This window comes from Balaenoptera ricei, chromosome 19 (genome assembly GCF_028023285.1).
Source record: "Balaenoptera ricei isolate mBalRic1 chromosome 19, mBalRic1.hap2, whole genome shotgun sequence".
Classification (NCBI taxonomy): Eukaryota; Metazoa; Chordata; class Mammalia; order Artiodactyla; family Balaenopteridae; genus Balaenoptera; species Balaenoptera ricei.
This window is the reverse complement of record NC_082657.1, coordinates 39407-59286: the sequence shown is the minus strand read 5'-3', so window position 1 is coordinate 59286 and position 19880 is coordinate 39407. Positions and strand designations below refer to the sequence as shown.

The window sequence follows — 19880 nt, the reverse complement described above, 5'->3', positions numbered from 1 at the left end:
GAGTCCTTTTTTCCCTAGTCATGCGCTCTGTGTAGAGGCCTTACATATACTGGAAAATATTTTTTAGGGTTTATTTAAAACTATGTAGATGAAGTCTTGAACAAAAATAGTAAGTTCTCTGACTTCAGTAAAATGTTTTGGTGTTCCTTTAGAGAAATTGGAAAGTTCCCATTTCCTGGTTAAATTTCTTAAAAAGTGGAATTTTCTTATTTAATCCATTTGAAGTAGGTACCTTCCCTTTATTATTCCAAATTCTTAAAATTATATTTTTTTGTAAATTGTACAGTAGTTAACATTTGGTAGTAAATATTTGTCTTTTTAAGGTTACTAGTGTACATGTAAGAAAATTATAGGTTATTAAAAACTTTATGAAAGAAGAAAAAAAAAAGAAAGAAAAGAAAGAGACCGAAAGTAGACGGCAGGAAAGACAGGAGAGAGAAATTAATAGGCGAGAAATCCGGCCTTGGGCAGAGGCGGCCTTGGGCGCCCCCGGCTGGACTCTGTGCTCGGCGGCCTCGTCGCTGAACTACGTTTCCCGGTAGGCCCTGGGCGACTGGACGCAGCACCTAGCGCGCCGTCGGGGGCGGGGCCCACGCTGCCTCCTCCAATCCAGGCCGTCGGCCGGCAACCTCCGCCTCCGCCGACAAGATGGAGGCTGGCCTCGGCCGCCGCCAGGAAGCGGCACCTGAGGCCGGAGATGGGGAGGGGTCGCAGCTCAGTCGGCCCACTTGAGGAAGCCGGCCCACATCGCGGTCCGGAGGTGAGAGGGGTCGGGCGCGCGGGAGCCCGCGCTCCGGGGGGAAGGGGCCGAGGCGCCTATACCCTTGGTTCCCGTGGGGGGAAGGGAACGGACGCGCGCGAGGGGGCCAATCGGGGCCTCCGGCGGCCCCGCGGCCTTCTGGGAAATGTAGTCTGGCGCCTTCCCCGTCGGAGGGCTTGGGGACTTTCTAGAGCGGGAGGGAGAGAATGAATGAATTTAATTTAAAATTGTTGGTGAGGGACTTACCTGGTGGTGCAGTGGTTGGGAATCGAGCCTTGGTTGGGGAAGATCCCACATGCCGCGGAGCAGTTAAGCCCGTGCGCCACAACTACTGAGCCCGCGTGCCACAACTAGTGAAGCCCGCGTGCCTAGAGCCCATGCTCCTCAACAAAGAGAAGCCACCGCAGTGAGAAGACCGCGCACCTCAACGAAGAGTAGCCCCCACTCGCTGCAACTAGAGAAAGCCCGTGCACAGTTACGAAGACCCAACGCTGCCAAAAATAAATAAATTTATTAAAAAGAAAAAAATTGGGCTTCCCTGGTGGCGCAGTGGTTGAGAATCTGCCTGCCAATGCAGGGCACACGGGTTCGAGCCCTGGTCTGGGAAGATCCCACATGCCACGGAGCGGCTAGGCCCGCGAGCCACAACTACTGAGCCTACGCGTCTGGAGCCTGTGCTCCGCAACAAGAGAGGCTGCGATAGTGAGAGGCCCCCGCACCGCGATAAGAGTGGCCCCCGCTTGCCACAACTGGAGAGGGCACTCGCACAGAAACGAAGACCCAACACAGCCAAAAATAAATAAATAAATAAATTTAAAAAAAAAAAAAAAACTAATGAATAAAAAAAAAAAAAAAGAAAAAAATTGTGGGTGAGCAGGCGAAGGCAGGGATGTGGAGACAGAGGGATGGGCGCGTGAGTGGTTCGGAATTTGGGGCCTCCTTCCAGGCAGGAAGCCTTCCCCATGCCCACCTCCCCTTTAAGCCAGGTGCAGCCCATGTGTCCCTGAAGGTACTCTTCCTCAGTGCCATGGACACTCCCAAAACACAAAGAGCTGTCAGGCACTGTCCTTGTTTTTCACACGCATTCCTTCAAAAAAAACTTTTACTGTTCTGATCAGGTGCTACTTTCACATGGTTTGAAATGCAAAAGGGACAAAGTGAGAAGCCTGCCTCCATCACTATACTTCATTAAATAATTCAGTCAGCAAGTGACTGTTGGATGCCTCCAAAGTGCCAGGCTCTCTTCCTGGGCCTGGAGACCCAACAGAGTGCTCAGTAGGTACAGCTCCTGCCCTCAGGCAACGTGTGATGGATGCATAATAAAATATAGGTGGGGAGGGCCTCTCTGGTTAGGTTACATTTGAGCAGAGACGTGCAGAAGAGGGAATAAGCCATGCAGATTACAGGGAAGGGCCCCCACTGTGGGCCAAAGAACCACAGTAGCAAAGGCCCCTGGGTCGGGAGTGCCCTTAGTCTGCCCTGAGGATGTGGTCAGGAGTACGCAAAGGACAAAGGAGGCCCTTGACAAAGCTGGTGATGACTGTGGCTTTGACTTAGAGATGTGGGAGGCCTGGGAGGGCTCTGAGCAGAGGAGCCACTGTTTTGTTTGTTTGCTTTTTTTTTTTTTTTTTTTTTTTTGCCGTGCCGTGCGGCTTGCTGGGATCTTAGTTCCCTGACCAGGGATTGAACCTGTGCCCCCTGACACAGCCCGGAGTCCTAACCGCTGGACCGCCAGGGAATTCCCCCCTGACTTGGCTCTTACTGAATCATTCTGACTGCTGTGTGGAGAACCACCTTCCTCCTCTATCCCCAAGTACTCCACGGTGGTGGCAAGAATTAAGGAGGTTACCTTCTGTGTTAGTTTCCTGTGATTGCTTTACCATATTACTACAGACTTAGTGGTTTATTTATTTTTAAATTAATTAATTAGTTTATTTTTGGCTGCGTTGGGTCTTCGTTGCTGCGTGCGGGCTTTCTCTTGTTGTGGCGAGCCGGGGCTACCCTTCGTTTCGGTGTGCGGACTTCTCATTGCGGTGGCTTCTCTTGTTGCGTAGCACGGGCTCTAGGCGCGCGGGCTCAGTAGTTGTGGCTCACGGGCTCTAGAGCGCAGGCTCAGTAGTTGTGGCGCATGGGCTTAGTTGCTCCGGGGCATGTGGGATCTTCCCGGACCAGGGCTCGAACCCGTGTCCCCTGCATTGGCAGGCGGATTCTTAACCACTGCGCCACCAGGGAAGTCCCGACTTAGTGGTTTAAAACAACACAAATTTATTATCTTAGAGTCTTGGAGGTCCGAAATCTGAAATGGGGCTCCTGGGCTAAAATCAAGGTATTGGCAGGGCTGGTTCCTTCTGGAAGCTCTAGGCTTCAGTGGTCACATTGCCTTCTGACTGAGTGAAATCTTCTGTGTCCTCTTACAAGGATTCCTCTGATTACGTTTAGGGCCCACTGTGATAATCCAGGATAATCTCCGCCTCTCAAGATTATTAACTTAATCACACCTGCAGTGTCCCTTTTGCCCTGAAAGGTGAACTTATCATAGGCTCCTGGGATTGGGATGTGCATGTGGGTGTGGTTAGGAGCTGTCATTCAGTCTCCCACACTGATGTTTCATGTCTCTGGATGGCATGGAGATGCTTCTACTCATCAGTGTCTGAGAGATGGGTCAGGATTTCTAGACTCTCTTTGCATCTCCTTGTGGTTGCAAGAGGTTTTCTGGGGGAAGAACAAAGTCTCCCCGCAGAAATTTTTTGGTCTCATAAGCTAAAACTAAATGAAACGCTCCTCTACATGCAGAGTGTGCTGGGAAGTGCGTATGCAGTGTCTTTAGCGTTAGGGAGAGAAGGGACTGGGCCTGCCTCTGAGGCAGTGGTCAGCAGGGCTGGGGGCCTTAGGTCAGAGCATGGGAAGGCCAGGCAGTGGTCCAGGCTCTCATGTACTCGCACATTAATGCCCACGTGTTCTCCTCTTCAGGCAGAGGCGGGCGTGGCAGGAGAGGCCCAGAGGCCATTGTGGGCACGGCAGTAGCTACCGCGGACGGGCAGTGGGGAGAGAGCTTGTTGAGGTGCATGGCTCGGGGAAGCGGCATGAAGACAACCCCCCACCCGCAGGTGCTGGGGAAGGCGCCCCTTGGGATCGGCCTCCGCCACAGTGCCAAGCGGGACCGGAAGTCCATCACCCTGCATGTGAAGTTGGAGGTGCTCCGGCGGTTTGAGGAGGGTGAGAAGCTGACGCAGATCGCCCGGGCCCTGGGGCTGGCCACCTCCACTGTTGCCTCGATCCGCGTGAACAAGGACAAGATCCGGGCCAGTTCTCAGGCAGCCACGCCCGTCAGCACCACCCAGCTGACCCGCTGCCGGGGTGTGCTGATGGGCCGCATGGAACGCCTCCTGAGCCTGTGGATCGAGGAGCAGAGGCGGCAGAACCTGCCCGTCAGCACGCTTCTCATCCAGGACAAGGCGCGCCGGCTCTTCGCCCAGCTGCAGCGCGAGCAGGGCAGCGGCGCCCAGGCCGAGACGTTCGGGGCCAGCAACGGCTGGTTCGCCCGGTTCAAGGTGCGCCACAATGTGCTGTTGACGGGTGAGCCGGCTGTGGCCGACGCCCAGGCTGCCACACGCTACCCGCCGGTGCTGCGCACCGTCCTGGACGAGGGCTGCTACTCACCGCGGCAGGTCTTCAACGTGGACGAGACGGGCCTGTTCTGGAAGCGGCTGCCTGAGCGCATGCTTCTGGCGCTGGAGGGGACAGCGGGGCCTGGGCCCAAGGCCTCTAAGGACCACCTGACCCTGCTGCTTGGTGGAAACGCGGCTGGTGACTTCAAGCTGAAGCCCCTGCTGGTGTACCCCTCGGAGAACCCGCGCGCCCTCAGGGGCTGCTCCAAGGCCAGCCTGCCTGTGGTCTGGCGCTCCAACCGCAATGATTGGTTGACACCTAGCATCTTCCAGGAGTGGTTTACCGGCTGCTTCTGCCCAGCCGTGGAAAGCTACTGTGCCAGCCATGGCCTCCCACACCGCGCCCTGCTGCTGCTGGACAGCGCACCCTGCCACCCCGTCCACTTGGGTGGCCTCTCAGCCCACGTGCGTGTTGAGTTCCTGCCCAAGAACACGTCAGCCCTGATCCAGCCCATGAACCAGGGTGTCATTGCCGCCTTCAAGGCCCATTATCTGCACCGCACGCTCAGCCAGCTGGTCCAGGAGACGGCGGGTACAGACCGGCCCTCCGTGCGGGAGTTCTGGCGCAGCTATACTGTCATGACCGCTGTAGACAACATCGCTAAGGCCTGGGCAGAGCTGCAGCCTGCCACCATGAACAGTGCCTGGAGGAAGCTCTGGCCCGAGTGCGTGCCCGCTGGTGCCCCCGAGCACAATGTCGTCCCCCAGCTCCGTCACAGCATTTTGACACTAGCCAGCCACGCAGGCCTCGGGGATGTGGCCGAGGCCGACGTTGCACACCTGCTGCAGGCCCGTGGGGAGCCCTCGCCCCGCAGCACCCCCCGGGAGGTGGAGGTCGGGGATGTCAGTGGCTCTGGGCTGCCCTGTGAGGCGGGGAAAGGCCTGGCCTCCAGAAGCCCAGAGTCAGATCTCATGGAGGCCATGGTGGGTGTGGAGACCGAGGAAGCAAGTGTGGGTGCACTGCGCCCTGAGCACCTGGCCCAGGCGCTGTCCCACTTCGCTGCTGGCCTGCGAGTCCTCACAGAGAACGATCCCAACCGGGAACGCAGCCTGCGGGTGTCCCGGGGTGTCCACTGTGCCCTCACCCACCTCCGAGAGCTGCAGCGGGAAAGGAGGCGACAGGCTCGGGCAGTCGCGGGGCCTCAAGAGGCCCCATGATGGTGGCAACAAAGGAGTTGGCAGAAAGCCTGCACTCACCCCAGGTGGGGCCCACAGCGGGTGGGCAAGTGGCCAAGGGCACAAACCCTGAAGGACAGACCTCTTTGGCTGTCCTGTGTGATTTAGGGCTTGGGCCTGACCTCAGATGAGCTTTGTCTGATGATGTGTTGTTTCTGGAGGGTAGACACTGCCACTTCCCACCCATGGTTCTCATACCTCATGCACTGCCATCTTTGTACAGTGGCACACAGAGCGTCAGGCTTGGGGAACAAGAGGGTGGTGTTCTCTGATTGGCAGATGAGCTGCGGGACCCAGGAGTGCCCATCCGTGTCAGAGACACACCCTGTAGAACAGCAGTTGCCAAGCACAGCCCACCAGGGTAGCCTTCCTTGTGGTGAGGGGCCAGGGTTGAGACAAGCCTCTCCTATTTGCCAACCCTGACCTGCCCGTGCACCGTTGTGACTCTTCCTAGCCAACTCTAGATGGGGGTTTCCTACTCTCCTTGCTCACCTTCCGTGCCATCCTCACTCCTTCTGGCTTCCACGGCTTGTGTTGTCTGAGGTTTCTGGTACCTTCCCTGTGCCCGAGCCTATGGGCGTGTGTGGCTTTCCTTGGTTTGGAGATGTTTTCTTCCCTGGGTTTCTGTGCCGTGGTTGTCTTGGCTTCCCCCCAGCCTCTGAGGCTGAGCCTTCTGTCACTTCGATGGTCTCCCAGATCTAGAGCTCTTTGGAAAATCTCAGCCATTCTTGAGGGCTCAGTGGCCACCTCAGGGTCAGCTCCCAGCACACTGGCTGCAGCCCAGCCTCTCCCCAAGGTTAGAAACATGGCTCCGATTCCAATGGATTGACTCCTTGGATGGTCTTGTTATCTCCCGTCATTCCAGCTTGTTCTCCTGTCCCCCTAGATTGTAACAGCAAGCGCACTGGGGTATCCACTAGACTCTGTAGACATGCCACATGGGCCACCAAAACCCAGAGTCATCAAGGGAAGGAGTTCTTGTACTCCAGCTAGGTGAGCCACAGGTGGTGAGACAGGGCTGTCTGGCCTCCTGGACTCCTTTCGACTCAGGTACCTGCATGTGTCCGTGAACGTGTGCGCGCGACACACACACGCATGCTAAGAGTAAAGCTGGGAGAAAGGATTCCTTCTACCTCTGTCCCAGCTAACACTTGCAGTGCTGGGCCTGCTGTCAATACGTAAAAGGGGCCGGAGGCCAGGGAGGGGCTCCAGGGTCCAGCCTTCCTGGGAGAAAGGTCAGATGAGGTCCCTTGTTTGCTTTGTTGGGGAGCGTGGCAAAAGGGATGGCAAGGAGAAGTAGAAGAGCTTTTCTTAGGAGCCTGGTGACTGACTGGATTAATAAACTGCACAAATTATGAGCACTTGTAATGTGCTAGGTGTTGGGGAGACCAGGGTGGGAGAGACTGGCTTCAGGAGCTGCCGGTCCAAAGGCTGTTGTTACATTCTGTGTGACGACGGCTATGACGGGCGACTTGTGAGGGACCCAAACCTAGCTGGGGTCAGAGGAGAGAACATGATAGGGAAGGCTTTCTGGGGAGGTGCTGCCCCAGCTTATGGAAACCGGTCATTTTCAAATGCCAGGCATCAGAGAGGGGCCTGTTTTAGGCGGCCCAGCACGGTGTGGCTGGTGAAGCCCTGAGGACGGGGAAGCAGGAGCAGCCCCGACGGAGGCGGAGTGCGGCACAGCAGCTGAAAGAGGCAGGTGACCAGGTGGGAGGAAATGCCACATCCGCCGGGCGGCAGGAGTAGAGAGGCAGCTGAGGGGCAACCTGGCACAGTCGGACGGAAAGCGAGGGGATCTGAGGTCGCACAGGCAGGGCGTGGCGGAGACGACGCACGGATGGGCCCATCTAGCTCCACAGCTCTTTACCTCGGAACCCGGGACACAGCCAGGACCTCAGGGAAAGCGCCGCGGAGCGTCGGCAGTCGCACCACTGGCGCCCCCTTGCAGGCCCCTGAAGAACTCCATTTCCCGGCGGCGCCGAGCGCTGGTGCTCGCTGCCTTCTGGGAAATGTAGTGTCTACAGGTCCCGTGGGCTGTTGCTCTGGCGGGCCAAGGACTACATTTCCCAGAGGGCCTCGCGGGACAGGGCCGGGCTTGCGTACGTTCCACTTCCGGGCGCCGGACGTCGCCAAAGAGTTGCAGAAGTATATTGTTACCTCCCCCTCACCTCCGGGCGCTAGCCTGTCGTGGGGAGGTGGGTGGTTGCTAGGGAAAGGAGGGAAGGGGCGGGGTGGGCACAAGGCACCGGAAGTAGTCCTTGGGGCGGACGGAAGCTCGTGGTCCTGGGGCCCCAGGGTGGTTGTTCTTTGTTCCTGCAAGGTGTTGTTTGACGCCGTCCGCGTGGCTTCCGGGGGCGGTGAGTCTGGGTGCGACGCGGTAGAGGCGTCGGAAAAGCCCAGGGTAGCGTGCGTAGCTGGCCAGAGGGCAGCAGGAGAAGGGGGACGTTGGAACACTAGCCGCTTTCCGAGGACTCCGGCGAGTCCGCGGGGAAGGGCGGCGCGTGGGCTGCTGGGACATGGAGTCCGGCGGGGCTGGGCCTGCCCCGGAAGTGATTCTGGCCCGAGCTGGGCTCTCGCCATGCCTCGGGGGTCGGTGCACGTGCACCCGCGCTAGTCCCTTTCTCGGCGGAATTCCTGGGCTTCTGTCCACCTTTCCACCCAGCTCCCCCTAAACTTCTCACCTCCCCTGGAAAGCCTTCCTGGATTTCTGCAGCTCAGACCACCTCTTTGCTCCTGCTGCACCTGCGTGCGTGCCTGTATAAAGTGAGAGTGCGGGCGGGGTGGGGGGACGGTCCCCGCATAGGGGGATTAAATCCAGATCCTTCCCTGGCCGAAGGCTGTACAAGTTCGCCCAGGCCACACAGCCTTCGCATTTGCTGATTCCGCTGCGCAGACCGTCCTCCACTCTAGCTGTCATCTCAGGGTACTTGGGGGAGAGAGCCGGGGGTTGGGGGCTGTTGGATGGGGCGGCCTGGTTCAGGGGAGCCCTGACCAATGCTTTAAAGACGTGCATTGGCATTGAAAATGATTTGTGTTCTTTTTTCTTAAGTATTTATTTATATATTTTTCTTTTTGGCTGTGTGGGTCTCAGTTGCGGCACGCGGGATCTTCATTGCGGCGCGTGGGCTTCTCTCTACTTGCGCGCGGGCTTCTCTCTACTTGCGCGCGGGCTTCTCTCTAGTTGCGGCTCGCATGCTCAGTAGTTGTGGCGCGCAGGCTTAATTGTCCCGCGGCATGTGGGATCTTAGTTCCCAGACGGGGCATTGAACCCACACCCCTTGCATTGGAAGGCAGATTCTTAACCACCGGACCATCAGGGAAAAAGTCCCAATCTGTGTTCTTTTCTGAAGTTGCAGTGGTAGTAAATGGCTGTTGGCAGAAAAATTCAGATGCTCTGCAGACATTACAAAAGAAAAAGCAGATGTCCTACTCCAGTTTCTTTCTCCAGAATTGCCAGCTGAGGCGTTGCTGGTTTTCAGGATCCTTTTCTGAACACTTGTAGCAGTAGCTCCTGTTTTTTGTTTTGAAATTTTAACATTAGTGGGATCGTGTCAAGTGAGGAGGACCACAGCTTACTTTCTTGTTTAGCACTGTAGCGTGGACGTCTCTCTCACTGTCCATTGTTGACCTTGACTAGTTGAGTTGGGCCGAGCCTCTCAGGCCTCATAGGATTGTGCCATGAGGGAAGGAAGTCTTTCCAGTGTAGGAACCAGCTCTTGCTCTCCCCGTGCGGCTGCACTGCAGCGGTCCCCACTACCATCTTGGTCTTCCAGCCTGTTCCCCACATCACTCTTTCTAGTGCCCCACAGACTGCATCCTTCGCTTGCACAGAGCCTCCCTGGGATTGGACCCTCCCTGGGCACGGACCCTCCCTGGGCACTGAGTTTCTGCTAGTTCCCGCCAGCACCTCTGCTTGGCTGCTGATGGGATTCTCTCTGCCACTGAGACACTGGACATGTCCACGCCCCATCCCCAGGAGCAGCCCTCCTACCGGCCCAGTCTGGCCTGAACTCCTGAAGGCTTCCCTGCAGGAAGCGCTCCCTCACTGTCCTAACCAGATTCCCAGTGTGAGGCATCCTCTTGAGGGCACAGATAGGGAGGTCGAGGCTGGAGGTGTCCCCCTGCCAGGTTGTCAGCTGGCCAGGTGTGGGGACAGATTCCGCCACAGCAAGTGACCTTGCAGGGTGTGAGTCGGTGGAGGGGTGTGGGTGGTCCATGGCCCTGACTGGGTGTGTGTGTGTCCCAGGAAGACGGTGTGTGTGGCCTGAGTGAAGGCAGAGAGGCCAGCTTCCCCAGGTTTCGCCATGGCAGCCGACCCAGCACCCATCGGTCAGGAAGAGCTCGTGATCATCAAGATGGAGGAGGATGAGGCCGCCCTGTGGGATCCTGAACCGTTCTTCAAGCCTCAGCCCCAGACCCTGTTGCCTGGGCTTGGTAGGGACCCCCGGCAGTGCTTCCGGAGCTTCCGCTACGAGGAGGCAGCAGGGCCCCGCGAGGCGCTGGCCCGGCTGCGCGAGCTGTGCCGCCAGTGGCTGCGGCCCGAGGTGCACTCCAAGGAGCAGATGCTGGAGCTGCTGGTGCTGGAGCAGTTCCTGGGCGTGCTGCCGCCTGACACCCGGGTCTGGGTGGAGTCCCAGTGCCCCGAGAGTGGCGAGGAGGCTGTGGCGCTCGTGGAGGACCTCGCTCAGATGTTGCAGGAGACTGGTGAGCCGCGGGGGAGTGGGCTTGGGGGCAGGGAAAGTGCAGGGGGACACAGCCCATGACGCCGGGTCCTGAGTGCCTGCCCGCGCTGCCCAGGCCCTGTGTCCTCATCTCTGGGAAGAAGACTCAGAAGCTGTGGCATGTTTGGAGACTTTCCTAGACTCTGAGCCTCCCAGAGGTGTGAGCCTGGGGTTGGCTTAGCACTTCCCCTGCTCAGGTGCACTGGCCTTCTTTCTCTTCCTTTTCTCCTTCCTGGCAAGGTCACGGAGTGCATGCCATGTGCCAGGCCCTGTGGGTACAGCAGGGGAGGGAGAGAGGCAAGGTCCTTGGCCTGTTGGAGCCCAGTCTGGTTTGAGAGTTGGACAGTGAGACCTCCAATCACAAGTAGGGTGTCCTTCTTTCTCTAGAGGGGGTGGACGCAAGAGGAGGTGGGCACGGAGGTCGGCCCGGCCAGGGGTGGCTTTGCAGTTCGTGCTGTGTGACGTCGTCACCTTGGACGTGTGCTTGCGCACCTGTGAGGAGGTGACAGCCGTGCAGCAGGGAGGAGAGATGGTTGGTTACCGCCTCGGTCCGCCCTGGCATGTGTTTACTTGTTTACTCGTGTATTTGTGCAGTTCCTTTTGCCTGCTTGGCCCCTTGTATCGAGGGGTGGAAACCGTAGCACTTAAACAAGCAAACAAAAACCCAGCTTTATTAGGCTCTAACCCACATAATCAAAAAATTGTACACTTTGTGGGTTTTAGTACAGTCACAGGTTTGTATAACCATCACCCGTGTCTAATGTCATCACCTTCAAATAAACTCCGTGCCCGTCAGCAGCCACTCCCCATTCTTCCCTCTCCCAGTGCCTTGGCAGCCAGGAACCTGCTTTGTGTCTCTGTACACTTTCTTATTCTGGACGTTTTATTAAATGGAATCATACATGGCTTTTTATGGCGAGCTTCTTTGATCGACTCTGATGTTTCCCGCGTTCATCCGCAGTGCAGTATGTTAGTGCCTCACGCGTTTTTATGCCTGGTCGTATTCCATTGTGTGGTTATAGCACATTCTGTTCATTCGTTTATCTGTTATGGCTATTTGGGTTGTTTGTACCTTTTGGCTGTTACAATTAATGCTGACGTGAACTTACGTATACTTTATTCTCTTGGTTATATACCTAGGAGTGGAATTGCTAAATCACATGGTAACTCTGGCCTTTTGAGGAACTGCTAACGCACCACTTGTTTTAAGAGAGGGGATTTAATGGAGAGAGTGTAACCTAGGCATTGAAGGAGTGAAAAAGTACAAAAAGAACTCTAAGGTGTCATGGCGGTAGGAGCTGCAGGGAGCTGTGTCCGCTCCGGGAAGAGGTCCGAATTCTGACAGTTAGAGACTCAGAGGAGGGGCTGGGAGGTGGGGCTGCTGCTGGATGGTGCTGGGGTCTCCCAGGGGGACAGGATGAAGCCGGTTCTGCACATGTTGCAAAAGTTGCTGCTAAGGAAAACCTTGCTAATGCAGGACTGGTTTTCACCCAGGCGTGAACGTGAGGTGCAGGTGAGACACCTTGTACGCATGGGTCCACCGTCCTCCCAGGGTGTCTGGCTGTCGTGCTGGGCTGTCCTCTGAGCCATGGGCAGCGTTTGTCGTCTTAGGGGACTGTTCCCTGGTACCGGTTCCCAGCTTCCCACTGAACGGATGCTTAGGTGATGCACGCTAATCTCTATTAAAAGAGATTTTTGCATCGTAAGAGTGTGGACGTTGGCAAAGCAGCCTGCTGGCTCTGCACGGACTCAGGCCTGGTGCTCCCGAGGGTCCTGTGGGGCATGCATGGTTATGTCCACTCAGCCCTGAAGCCGCACGGTCTCACGTTTACACGAAAACTCCTGCCTTTGCTGCGTACCCTTACCTGCTCTCAGCCTGTTGCTGGCCCCTTCGATGCCCCCACATGGGAGAGGGTAGGGGCTGGCCCTGGCTTTCTCTGGGTGGTTTTGGAGGTGACTGCTCTGATGCTATCAGGGAGACCAGAATGATGTCCCAAGCTCTTCCGTGGCTGTCGCTGTTGCTGTGTGTTCAGGGGTCCCCAAGACCCCCCTTAGCCTCAAGTGATTTGCTAGGAGTCACAGAATTCAACAAGGCTATTATATTCGTGGTTGTAGTTTATTACAGTGAAAGGATACAGATTAAAGTCAACAGTGGAAAAAGGTGTCTAGTCTGGGAGATACCAGGCACGAGTTTCCGGGTGTCCTTTCCTGTGGGAGTCGTGTGGGTCATGCTTAATTCCCCCAGCAGTGATGTGCAACGACACGCACAGGATGCTGCCACTGGGGGGCTCGCCTGCAGTGACGTCCAGGATTTTTACTGGGGGTCAGTCACCGAGGTATGGAACATGACTGACCTTAGTTACTCAGCCTGAACTCCCCCCAGAGGTCAGACCTGTACAGTGTGGCCCAGGGTTACTCCCATGTCACATCGTTAGCATGAACTATCTGTGTGACCCAAGAACTTAGGTAAACAAAGATGTTCTCATCAGGCAGAATCTTCCTAGGGCTTAGAGGTCCCCTCCCAGGATCAGGTCAAGGGCCAGACTTTCGTTTGGAGTGTGGAGGGTTTGGACAGCTCAGGCCTGCTAAGTCAGCCCTTTACTGACCACCCAGCTGCAGCTGAAGGAAGCTTCTAATGACTATTTCCTTGGTGTTTCAGTGACTTGGGTTTCAGGGGCCTTGGGTGTGCTCTGGAGGTACGTATGTGTGTGTGCATTGGAAGGGGCTGCCTGTCCGCCAGGGTAGGGTGTTGTGTGTGAATCAGAGGGCAGGCGGTGTCTCACCTGGCTCAGAGTTCCCGGCCAGTGGGACATGTTGACCTCCGGATAGAGTAATGGGCCTGGGTGCCTCACCCCTTTGTCCCCAGGGTGGGCCTGCAGACACTAACACTGCTGTTTCCCCTCAGCACTGGCCCAGGCCCCTCCCGAGGACCAACGGTTTGGAGACCTGGCAGAGCCGGCCAAGCCCTTCACGGATGGAGCTCAGGTGAGCTGTGAGTCCTCCAAAGTCAGAGATGCCACATCCTGCGGGACCCTGCCCGCCCCCCCTCCCCACCTTCTTCACCCCAGGCTGTGGAGGGTCACATTCAGCAGCTGTGCCCAGCCCCCACCCCCACCGCCCCTCGCCCTCAGGCTGGGCTCAGGACCTGCCCTGCACCCTCTCCCAGCTCCTGGGTCTGAGGATGGGGCCTCCCCAGGCTCACACCATTTGAATACAGAGTACAGTAAGTCCCCTACACACAAACCTCCAAGTTATGAACTTTCAAAGATGCGAACATGCGTTCGCATGTCCAATCACGTAAGTTAGTTCACGTGTCTGGCGTACATTGTCATGTGCGTGCATCCTCTACAAGTGGTTGTGTTTTTGTGTACTTTGCAGTACTGTATAGAGTACAGTAGTACAGTATCTTTATTTCAAGCCCAGGATGTCCGGAAGCAAGCGTAAAAGCAGCGGTGATGTAGCTGGTACTGCTAAGAAGCGCCACGCAATAACGATGGAAACAAAAGTGAAAATAATTGAGAGAGTGGAGCGAGGCGAAAAGATGGTAGACGTCGCTCATTCTTATAACCTGAATCGTTCAACCATCGGCTCAATCGTAAAGAACAAGGACAAGATCATGGAACATGTGAAGTCTGCTATGCCGATGACGTCGACAATAATAACGAAGAAGCGTGGAAAAGTGATGGAGGAGATGGAGAAACTTCTCAGTGTGTGGATGCAGGATCAGCGTCAGCGTCGAGTCCCACTCAGCTTAATGCTGATTCAAGAGAAAGCTAAGAGCCTTTATGAAGACTTGAAGAAGAAACACGGCGAAGAATCAGAGGGCAAATCTTTTAATGCCAGCCGTAGCTGGGTTCACCGGTTCAAGGCTAGAGCCAAACTTCACAATGTAAAAGTAAGTGACAAGGCAGCGAGTACAGATACAATAGCTGCCCGGGAATTTCCTGAAACGCTTCGAGAAATTATTGATGAAGGCGCGTATTTACCCGAGCAGGTGTTTAATGTGGACGAGACAGGACTGTACTGGAAGAGGATGCCAGACCGAAGTTACATCAGTAAGGAGGAAAAGTTGATGCCAGGCTATAAAGCATCAAAGGATAGGCTCACGCTGTTGTTTGGTGGCAATGCTTCCGGGGATATGAAGCTGAAGCCTCTCTTAGTTTATCATTCAGAGAACCCAAGAGCCCTTAAAAACATAGCCAAGGGCTCTCTTCCTGTTGTGTGGAAGAGTAACCCCAAAGCCTGGGTTACACAGGCCATTTTCCAGGACTGGTTTTTCCACCACTTTATCCCGGAGGTAGAGAAATATTGTTTGGAGAAAGAGGTCCCATTCAACATTCTTTTGCTGCTTGACAATGCTCCGGGCCACCCCCCATTCATGGATGACTTTCATCCCAACGTCAAAGTAGTGCATCTGCCACTGAATACTACGGCGCTCATCCAACCTATGGACCAGGGAGTTATAGCGACTTTCAAGAAATATTACTTACGTCACACTTTTCGTCAGGCAGTAAAGGCGAGTGACGAATCAGGAACAACCTTGCGACAATTTTGGAAGGACTATAACATCTACAAGGCCATAAAGAACATTGACTTTGCCTGGAGTGAGGTTACGGCCGTCACCATGAATGGGGTTTGGAGGAACCTTTGTCCGAAGTTTGTTCACGATTTTCGTGGATTTGAGAAGGTGGACGAGGAGTCTAAAGAGGTCTTCAGCAACTTAGTGACCCTCAGCGAGAAGCTGGAGCTAGATCTGCAAGAGGACGACTTCATTGAACTCCTTGCTGTGCAACACGAGGAGCTGACTAATGAAGACCTGATGGAATTGGAGGCCCAGAGAAAGGACGAAGAGGGGCAGGAGGAAGAAGAAGCAACTGAAGAACCGAAGAGATTCACGACGCAGGAAATGGCACGGGGGTTTTCTTTATTTGAGGAGGCACTGGTAGTTTTTGAGGCACAGGACCCGAATGTAGAGCGGTACACAAAGGTGGCAGCAGCTGTTCAGAATGCAATCCAGTGCTACCGTGTCATCTATGACGAGAAAAAAAGAGCTACCACCCAGACATCACTGGATCGTTTTTACAAGAGGGTAGATAGAATTAAATCCAGCAAGGAACCAGAACCTGTGCCGTCAACGTCAGGCGTGAGTGAAATTGCAACTTGCCCTCCGTCTCCTATTGCTGACGATCCTTCAGCTCTACCATCTCCCACCTCCTCTTCCTCCTCCAGTCAGTAACTCTTCCTGCCTGTTCCCTCAATGCCAGCCCCTGGGTGCCAGCTATTGTACTGTACTACGGTACTTTTCAAGGTACTGTACTGTAAGATTAAAAATGTTTTCTTTATTTTTTGTGTGTGTTTGTTTTTTATGTATTATTTGTGTGAAAAGTATTCCAGTACAGTACTGTATAGCCGATTGTGTAATTTGGGTACCTAGGCTAACGTCGTTGGACTTACGAACACATTGGACTTACAAACGTGCTCTCGGAACGGAACTCGTTCGTACGTAGGGGACTTACTGTAGTTGCAGTCTCTCTTGCACAGAGATAGAAATACAGCAGTCGTTATTTATCCTCCCATTTTAAAGAAAATTTTAAAATGTATATAAAACATGTATGTGCATTATAAAGTAATTCAAACCTTCAGAAAAGCACATAAAGTTGAAACCCCACAGCCAGTCTTCCTCTCTGGAGATGGCCACTGCCACCCACCGTACATCCTTCCTCTTTCCTCTACACAACGTGAAGTTCACACACATGGGCGTGTGTGTGAACGGGGCACACAGACATTTCCAAAGGAAGCCCCATTAACGCTCTGCACCCCACTGATTTCACTGCGTCTTGTGTTGAGGTCCCTTCCAGTGGCACAGGCAGTTCCAGCCTTTCTTTTTAGTGGCTCTCTTGGAGTCATGTGCCCAGCCCTGCTAGGGCACGTGGGCCGCTGTCGGTTTCTCATCCCAGAACACACACCCTCATCTTGGCTGCTGCCCCTGGGCCTGCCTGTCCTCTGGACGGCCTCAAGACACAGGGACCAAAGCTTATCTCTGTGTCACGGGGCGCCTGCATGTCTTTGATCCTGGTGGGTAACCCAGGGGGCTTCCCCAGGAGGACAGAGGGACTTGCTCACACATGGGAAGGAGGGCAGACCAGCTAAGGAGCATGGCTGGGGTCTCCTGCCAGGTGAGGGGGGAGAGTGGACCACACCCTGGCCTTTCCCACCCTTGACTGCCATTCCTGGGTCTTCCTGAGACACTGCGAGGCCTGGGAACGCCTGCGGTGGCCCTGCCTAGATCTGCCCAAGTCCGGCTCAGCCGGTGTCCTGCCGGCAACTCTCAGAGAACACCCAGGGCTGTTTTACTGTCAGACTCCCATCACCAGTCGAGAGTGTAGAGCTGGGCTCTGAGAGCTGCTGCTCCTGGAAGAAACAAGGTGCTTGGCCCACCGCCCTATGGAAGGACACCGGGAAGTGGGTCTCCTTGGCCACCTCGGGGCCCCAAGGCGGGAGGCAGGCCTGCTCCTCGCCTGGTTCTCCGGGAGCCCGTCTGGGTAATTGAACCCTGCACAAGTATTTCCTCCATTAAAAAAACCAAAAACAGGGACTCCCCTGGTGGTCCAGTGGTTAGCACCCCGCTCTTCCACGGCAGGGGGCACGGGTCCGATCCCTGGTTGGAGAACTAGGATCCCCCATGCCGCACACAGAACAACACACAGAAACAAAAACCTTGAGTCCTGACACCCTTAATTACATTGCTCAAGGTCTTGCGAGCTCGGGGCTATGAAGCGTGTTGGCTCCAATTGGACAGCTTGTTCCCCTCCTTTCCCCGGCTGCCACCAAGCTCTGAGCTGAGGCTTATACACTGTGGCTGCCCGTTCCTGGGCCCAGCTGTGACGTGCTGGTAATTTCTGCTTTCTGTATTTGGTCTGACAACAGTCTGTGGTGTATTACGCCACCCTGGATGCTTCAGGAGGCCGGCGAGTAGGTGACTTGGGATGGTGGTGTCAGCGGGGGGGCTCCCTCGGAAAGTGGTAGTGGGTTTTCAGAGGCTTGCTGCAATCCTGAGGGTGAAGTTTATTTAGTCCACGGGGCCAGAATTCATCGAGTGGCCGGATGTGGCCCCGAATCTCCCACCTAAAGAGACTAGTCAGTGACTTCTAAGGGTTTTACCCAGGCCGATCGGCACTTCCCACCGATAAACGTTGTCTCCCCATTTTACAGCGGGTCAGGGCTGGGGCGGCAGCGGCCCTGAAATCAGCGGGCACAGGGCGGGAACATAAATATTCTCTTGTGGTGTCCGGAGAGAGTGATGCGGGCCCGAAGCCCCCCCTGAAGAGGCCGCCGAGGGCGGGCCAGCGCCGAAGTGCCAAGCGGGACCGTAAGGCCATCAACCTGCAGGTGAAGCTGGAGGTACTGCGGCGCTTCGAAGCCGGAGAGAAGCTCAGCCGAATCGGGAGGGCACTAGGGCTCTCCACCTCCACTGTGGCCACCATTCGTGACAACAAGGACAAGATCCGAGCGAGTTCCCAGGCGGCCACCCCGCACGCGGCCTCTAAGCTGACGCGCAGCCGCAGCCTGGTGATGGAGAACATGGAGCGGCTGCTGAGCGCGTGGATCGAGGAGCAGACCCGGCGCGCCGTGCCGGTCAGCGTGGTGCTCGTCCAGGAGAAGGCGCGCAGCCTGTTTGAGGAGCTCAAGCGGGCGCAGGGGGAGGGCGCCGAGGCCGAGACTTTCGGCGCCAGCCGCGGCTGGTTCGCGCGCTTCAAGGCGCGGCACGGGCTGCGCAGCCTCGGGGCCGGGGGCGAGGCGGCGCGCGCAGACGCAGAGGCTGCGCGCCGGTATCCGGTGCTGCTGCGGCGGGTGATCGAGGAGGGCGGCTACACGGCCCGGCAGGTGTTCAACGTGGACGAGACCCGGCTCTTCTGGAGGCGGCTGCCGGGCAGGACGGTCCCTTCCACGGCGGAGAAGCCAGGCCCCGGGTTCACAGCCGCCCAAGATCTCCTGACCCTGCTGCTCGGCAGCAACGCCGCCGGCGACTTCAAGCTGAAGCCGCTGCTGGTGTACCCCTCGGAGAACCCGCGCGCCCTCCGGGGCTTCTCCAAGCCCAACCTGCCCGTGCTGTGGCGCTCGCACAGGAAGGCCTGGGTCACTGTGAGCCTCTTCCAGGAGTGGTTCGTGCACTTCTTCTGCCCCGCCGTGGAGAGGTACTGCGCCCGGCACGGGCTCCCGTATAAAGCTCTGCTCGTCCTGGACAGCACTCCCGGCCGCCCCGGGAACCTGGACGACCTCTCCGACCACGTGCGCGTGGAGTACCTGCCCAAGGACACCACGGCCCTCATCCAGCCCATGACCCAGGACGTGGTCGCCACGTTCAAGGCCTGCTACCTGCGGAGGGTCTTCCGCCTCTTGGCGGCGAGGGCGGGAGGCGCCGGCGAGCGGTCAGTGGCCCCGGACTTCTGGCGGGACTACAGCATCCTGGACGCTGTGCACAACATCTCCGAGTCCTGGGAGGAGGTTCCGCCCGCGACGTTGAACCGGGGTTGGAGGAAGCTGTGGCCCGAGTGCCTCCAGCACGACGCCAGCCCCCGACCCGGGGAGGCCCTCCCGCAGATCCAGCGGGACGTCGTGGCGCTGGCGCACGGCTTGGGTTTCGGGGAGGTGGCAGAGGCGGATGTGGCTGAGCTGCTGCAGAGCCAGGGCGCAGACCTGTCCAACGAGGAGCTGGTGGGGCTGGAGCAGGAGCGGGCAGCCGGGGAGGAGGGGGAGGACAGCTGGACGGCCTCCCGCCAGCTCACGGCCAGGCACCTGGCCAAGGCCCTAGCACATTTCGATGCTGGCCTGCAGATCGTCAGGGACGACGACCCCAACCTGGAGCGCAGCCTCCGCGTCTGCCGGGGCGTGAACAACGTGATCAGCTGCTATCGGGAGCTCTTCAAGGAGAAGAGAGGCCCCAAATAGTGTGTGTTGAGGGGGAGGCGGTGTTGGGAGTTCTGAGGCCTCCGGACTTTGTTGGGGAGAGGGGGTCCTCCCTCCCCATCTTTCACATGGAAGTGACACTGGTCTGCATGTTTCCATTTCATTATATTAATCCCTCAAATGTTTTTCTGTCAGCAAATAATTTAGTGTCTCAAGTGAACTTCTCAAATATATGGTTTTAGAAGCCTTGATGAATTCTCAAGTGACTTTATTGCATCCTGGGCCCTTTTGGAGCGGTGCATCCTCGGTTTCCTAGTGGAAGCCCACGAGGAAACCGGCGTCACTGGGTAGCACCCCTGGCACGGTATTCCTGCCACCTTGCTCACTGCACTGAGCTCTCCCTGTATTCAGAGCTGGGGGGCTCACGGAGCTGAGAGGGGTTCAGAGAGGGGTTCTGCTTGTTTTCTGGCCCGCTCACCTTTCAGCTGGGCTTCGGGACCTGCAGGTGGCAAAGGCTGACCCCAGATGAGCACCCAGAGAGACTCAGGGATCCAGAGAGTGGGCCTGGGTGGGAGGAGTGTCCGGCCACACACCTCCCATCGCTGTTCTCCCGGGACACTGGATGCGTCTTGTCATCCTGTTCTG

At 56.5% G+C, this 19880-nt stretch overlaps 2 protein-coding genes across 10 annotated transcripts; both read left to right on the top strand.

Moving 5' to 3' along the window:
• The first annotated feature begins 587 nt into the window (after positions 1-587).
• On the top strand, positions 588-7154 carry LOC132354263 (tigger transposable element-derived protein 1-like). Of its 2 annotated transcripts, none has more exons than XM_059906029.1 (2): positions 588-760; positions 3868-7154. In XM_059906029.1, exons 1-2 carry the CDS (start codon positions 698-700, stop codon positions 5584-5586), a joined length of 1782 nt encoding a protein of 593 aa, XP_059762012.1. In that variant the 5' UTR covers positions 588-697; the 3' UTR covers positions 5587-7154. The 2 variants fall into 2 exon arrangements, with proteins under 2 accessions (XP_059762012.1, XP_059762013.1); XM_059906030.1 differs by having other exon boundaries at positions 673-760; positions 3731-7153.
• Positions 5542-19484, top strand: LOC132354262 (tigger transposable element-derived protein 1-like). 8 transcript variants are annotated; one of them, XM_059906024.1, is made up of 4 exons: positions 5542-5630; positions 9854-10311; positions 13234-13313; positions 13747-15670. In XM_059906024.1, exons 2-4 carry the CDS (start codon positions 9912-9914, stop codon positions 15562-15564), a joined length of 2298 nt encoding a protein of 765 aa, XP_059762007.1. In that variant the 5' UTR covers positions 5542-5630; positions 9854-9911; the 3' UTR covers positions 15565-15670. The 8 variants fall into 8 exon arrangements, with proteins under 8 accessions (XP_059762007.1, XP_059762008.1, XP_059762010.1 ...); XM_059906025.1 differs by lacking the exon at positions 5542-5630 and adding an exon at positions 7726-7802; XM_059906027.1 differs by lacking the exons at positions 5542-5630; positions 13747-15670 and adding exons at positions 7861-7964; positions 17541-19484.
• The last annotated feature ends 396 nt before the right edge of the window (positions 19485-19880 follow it).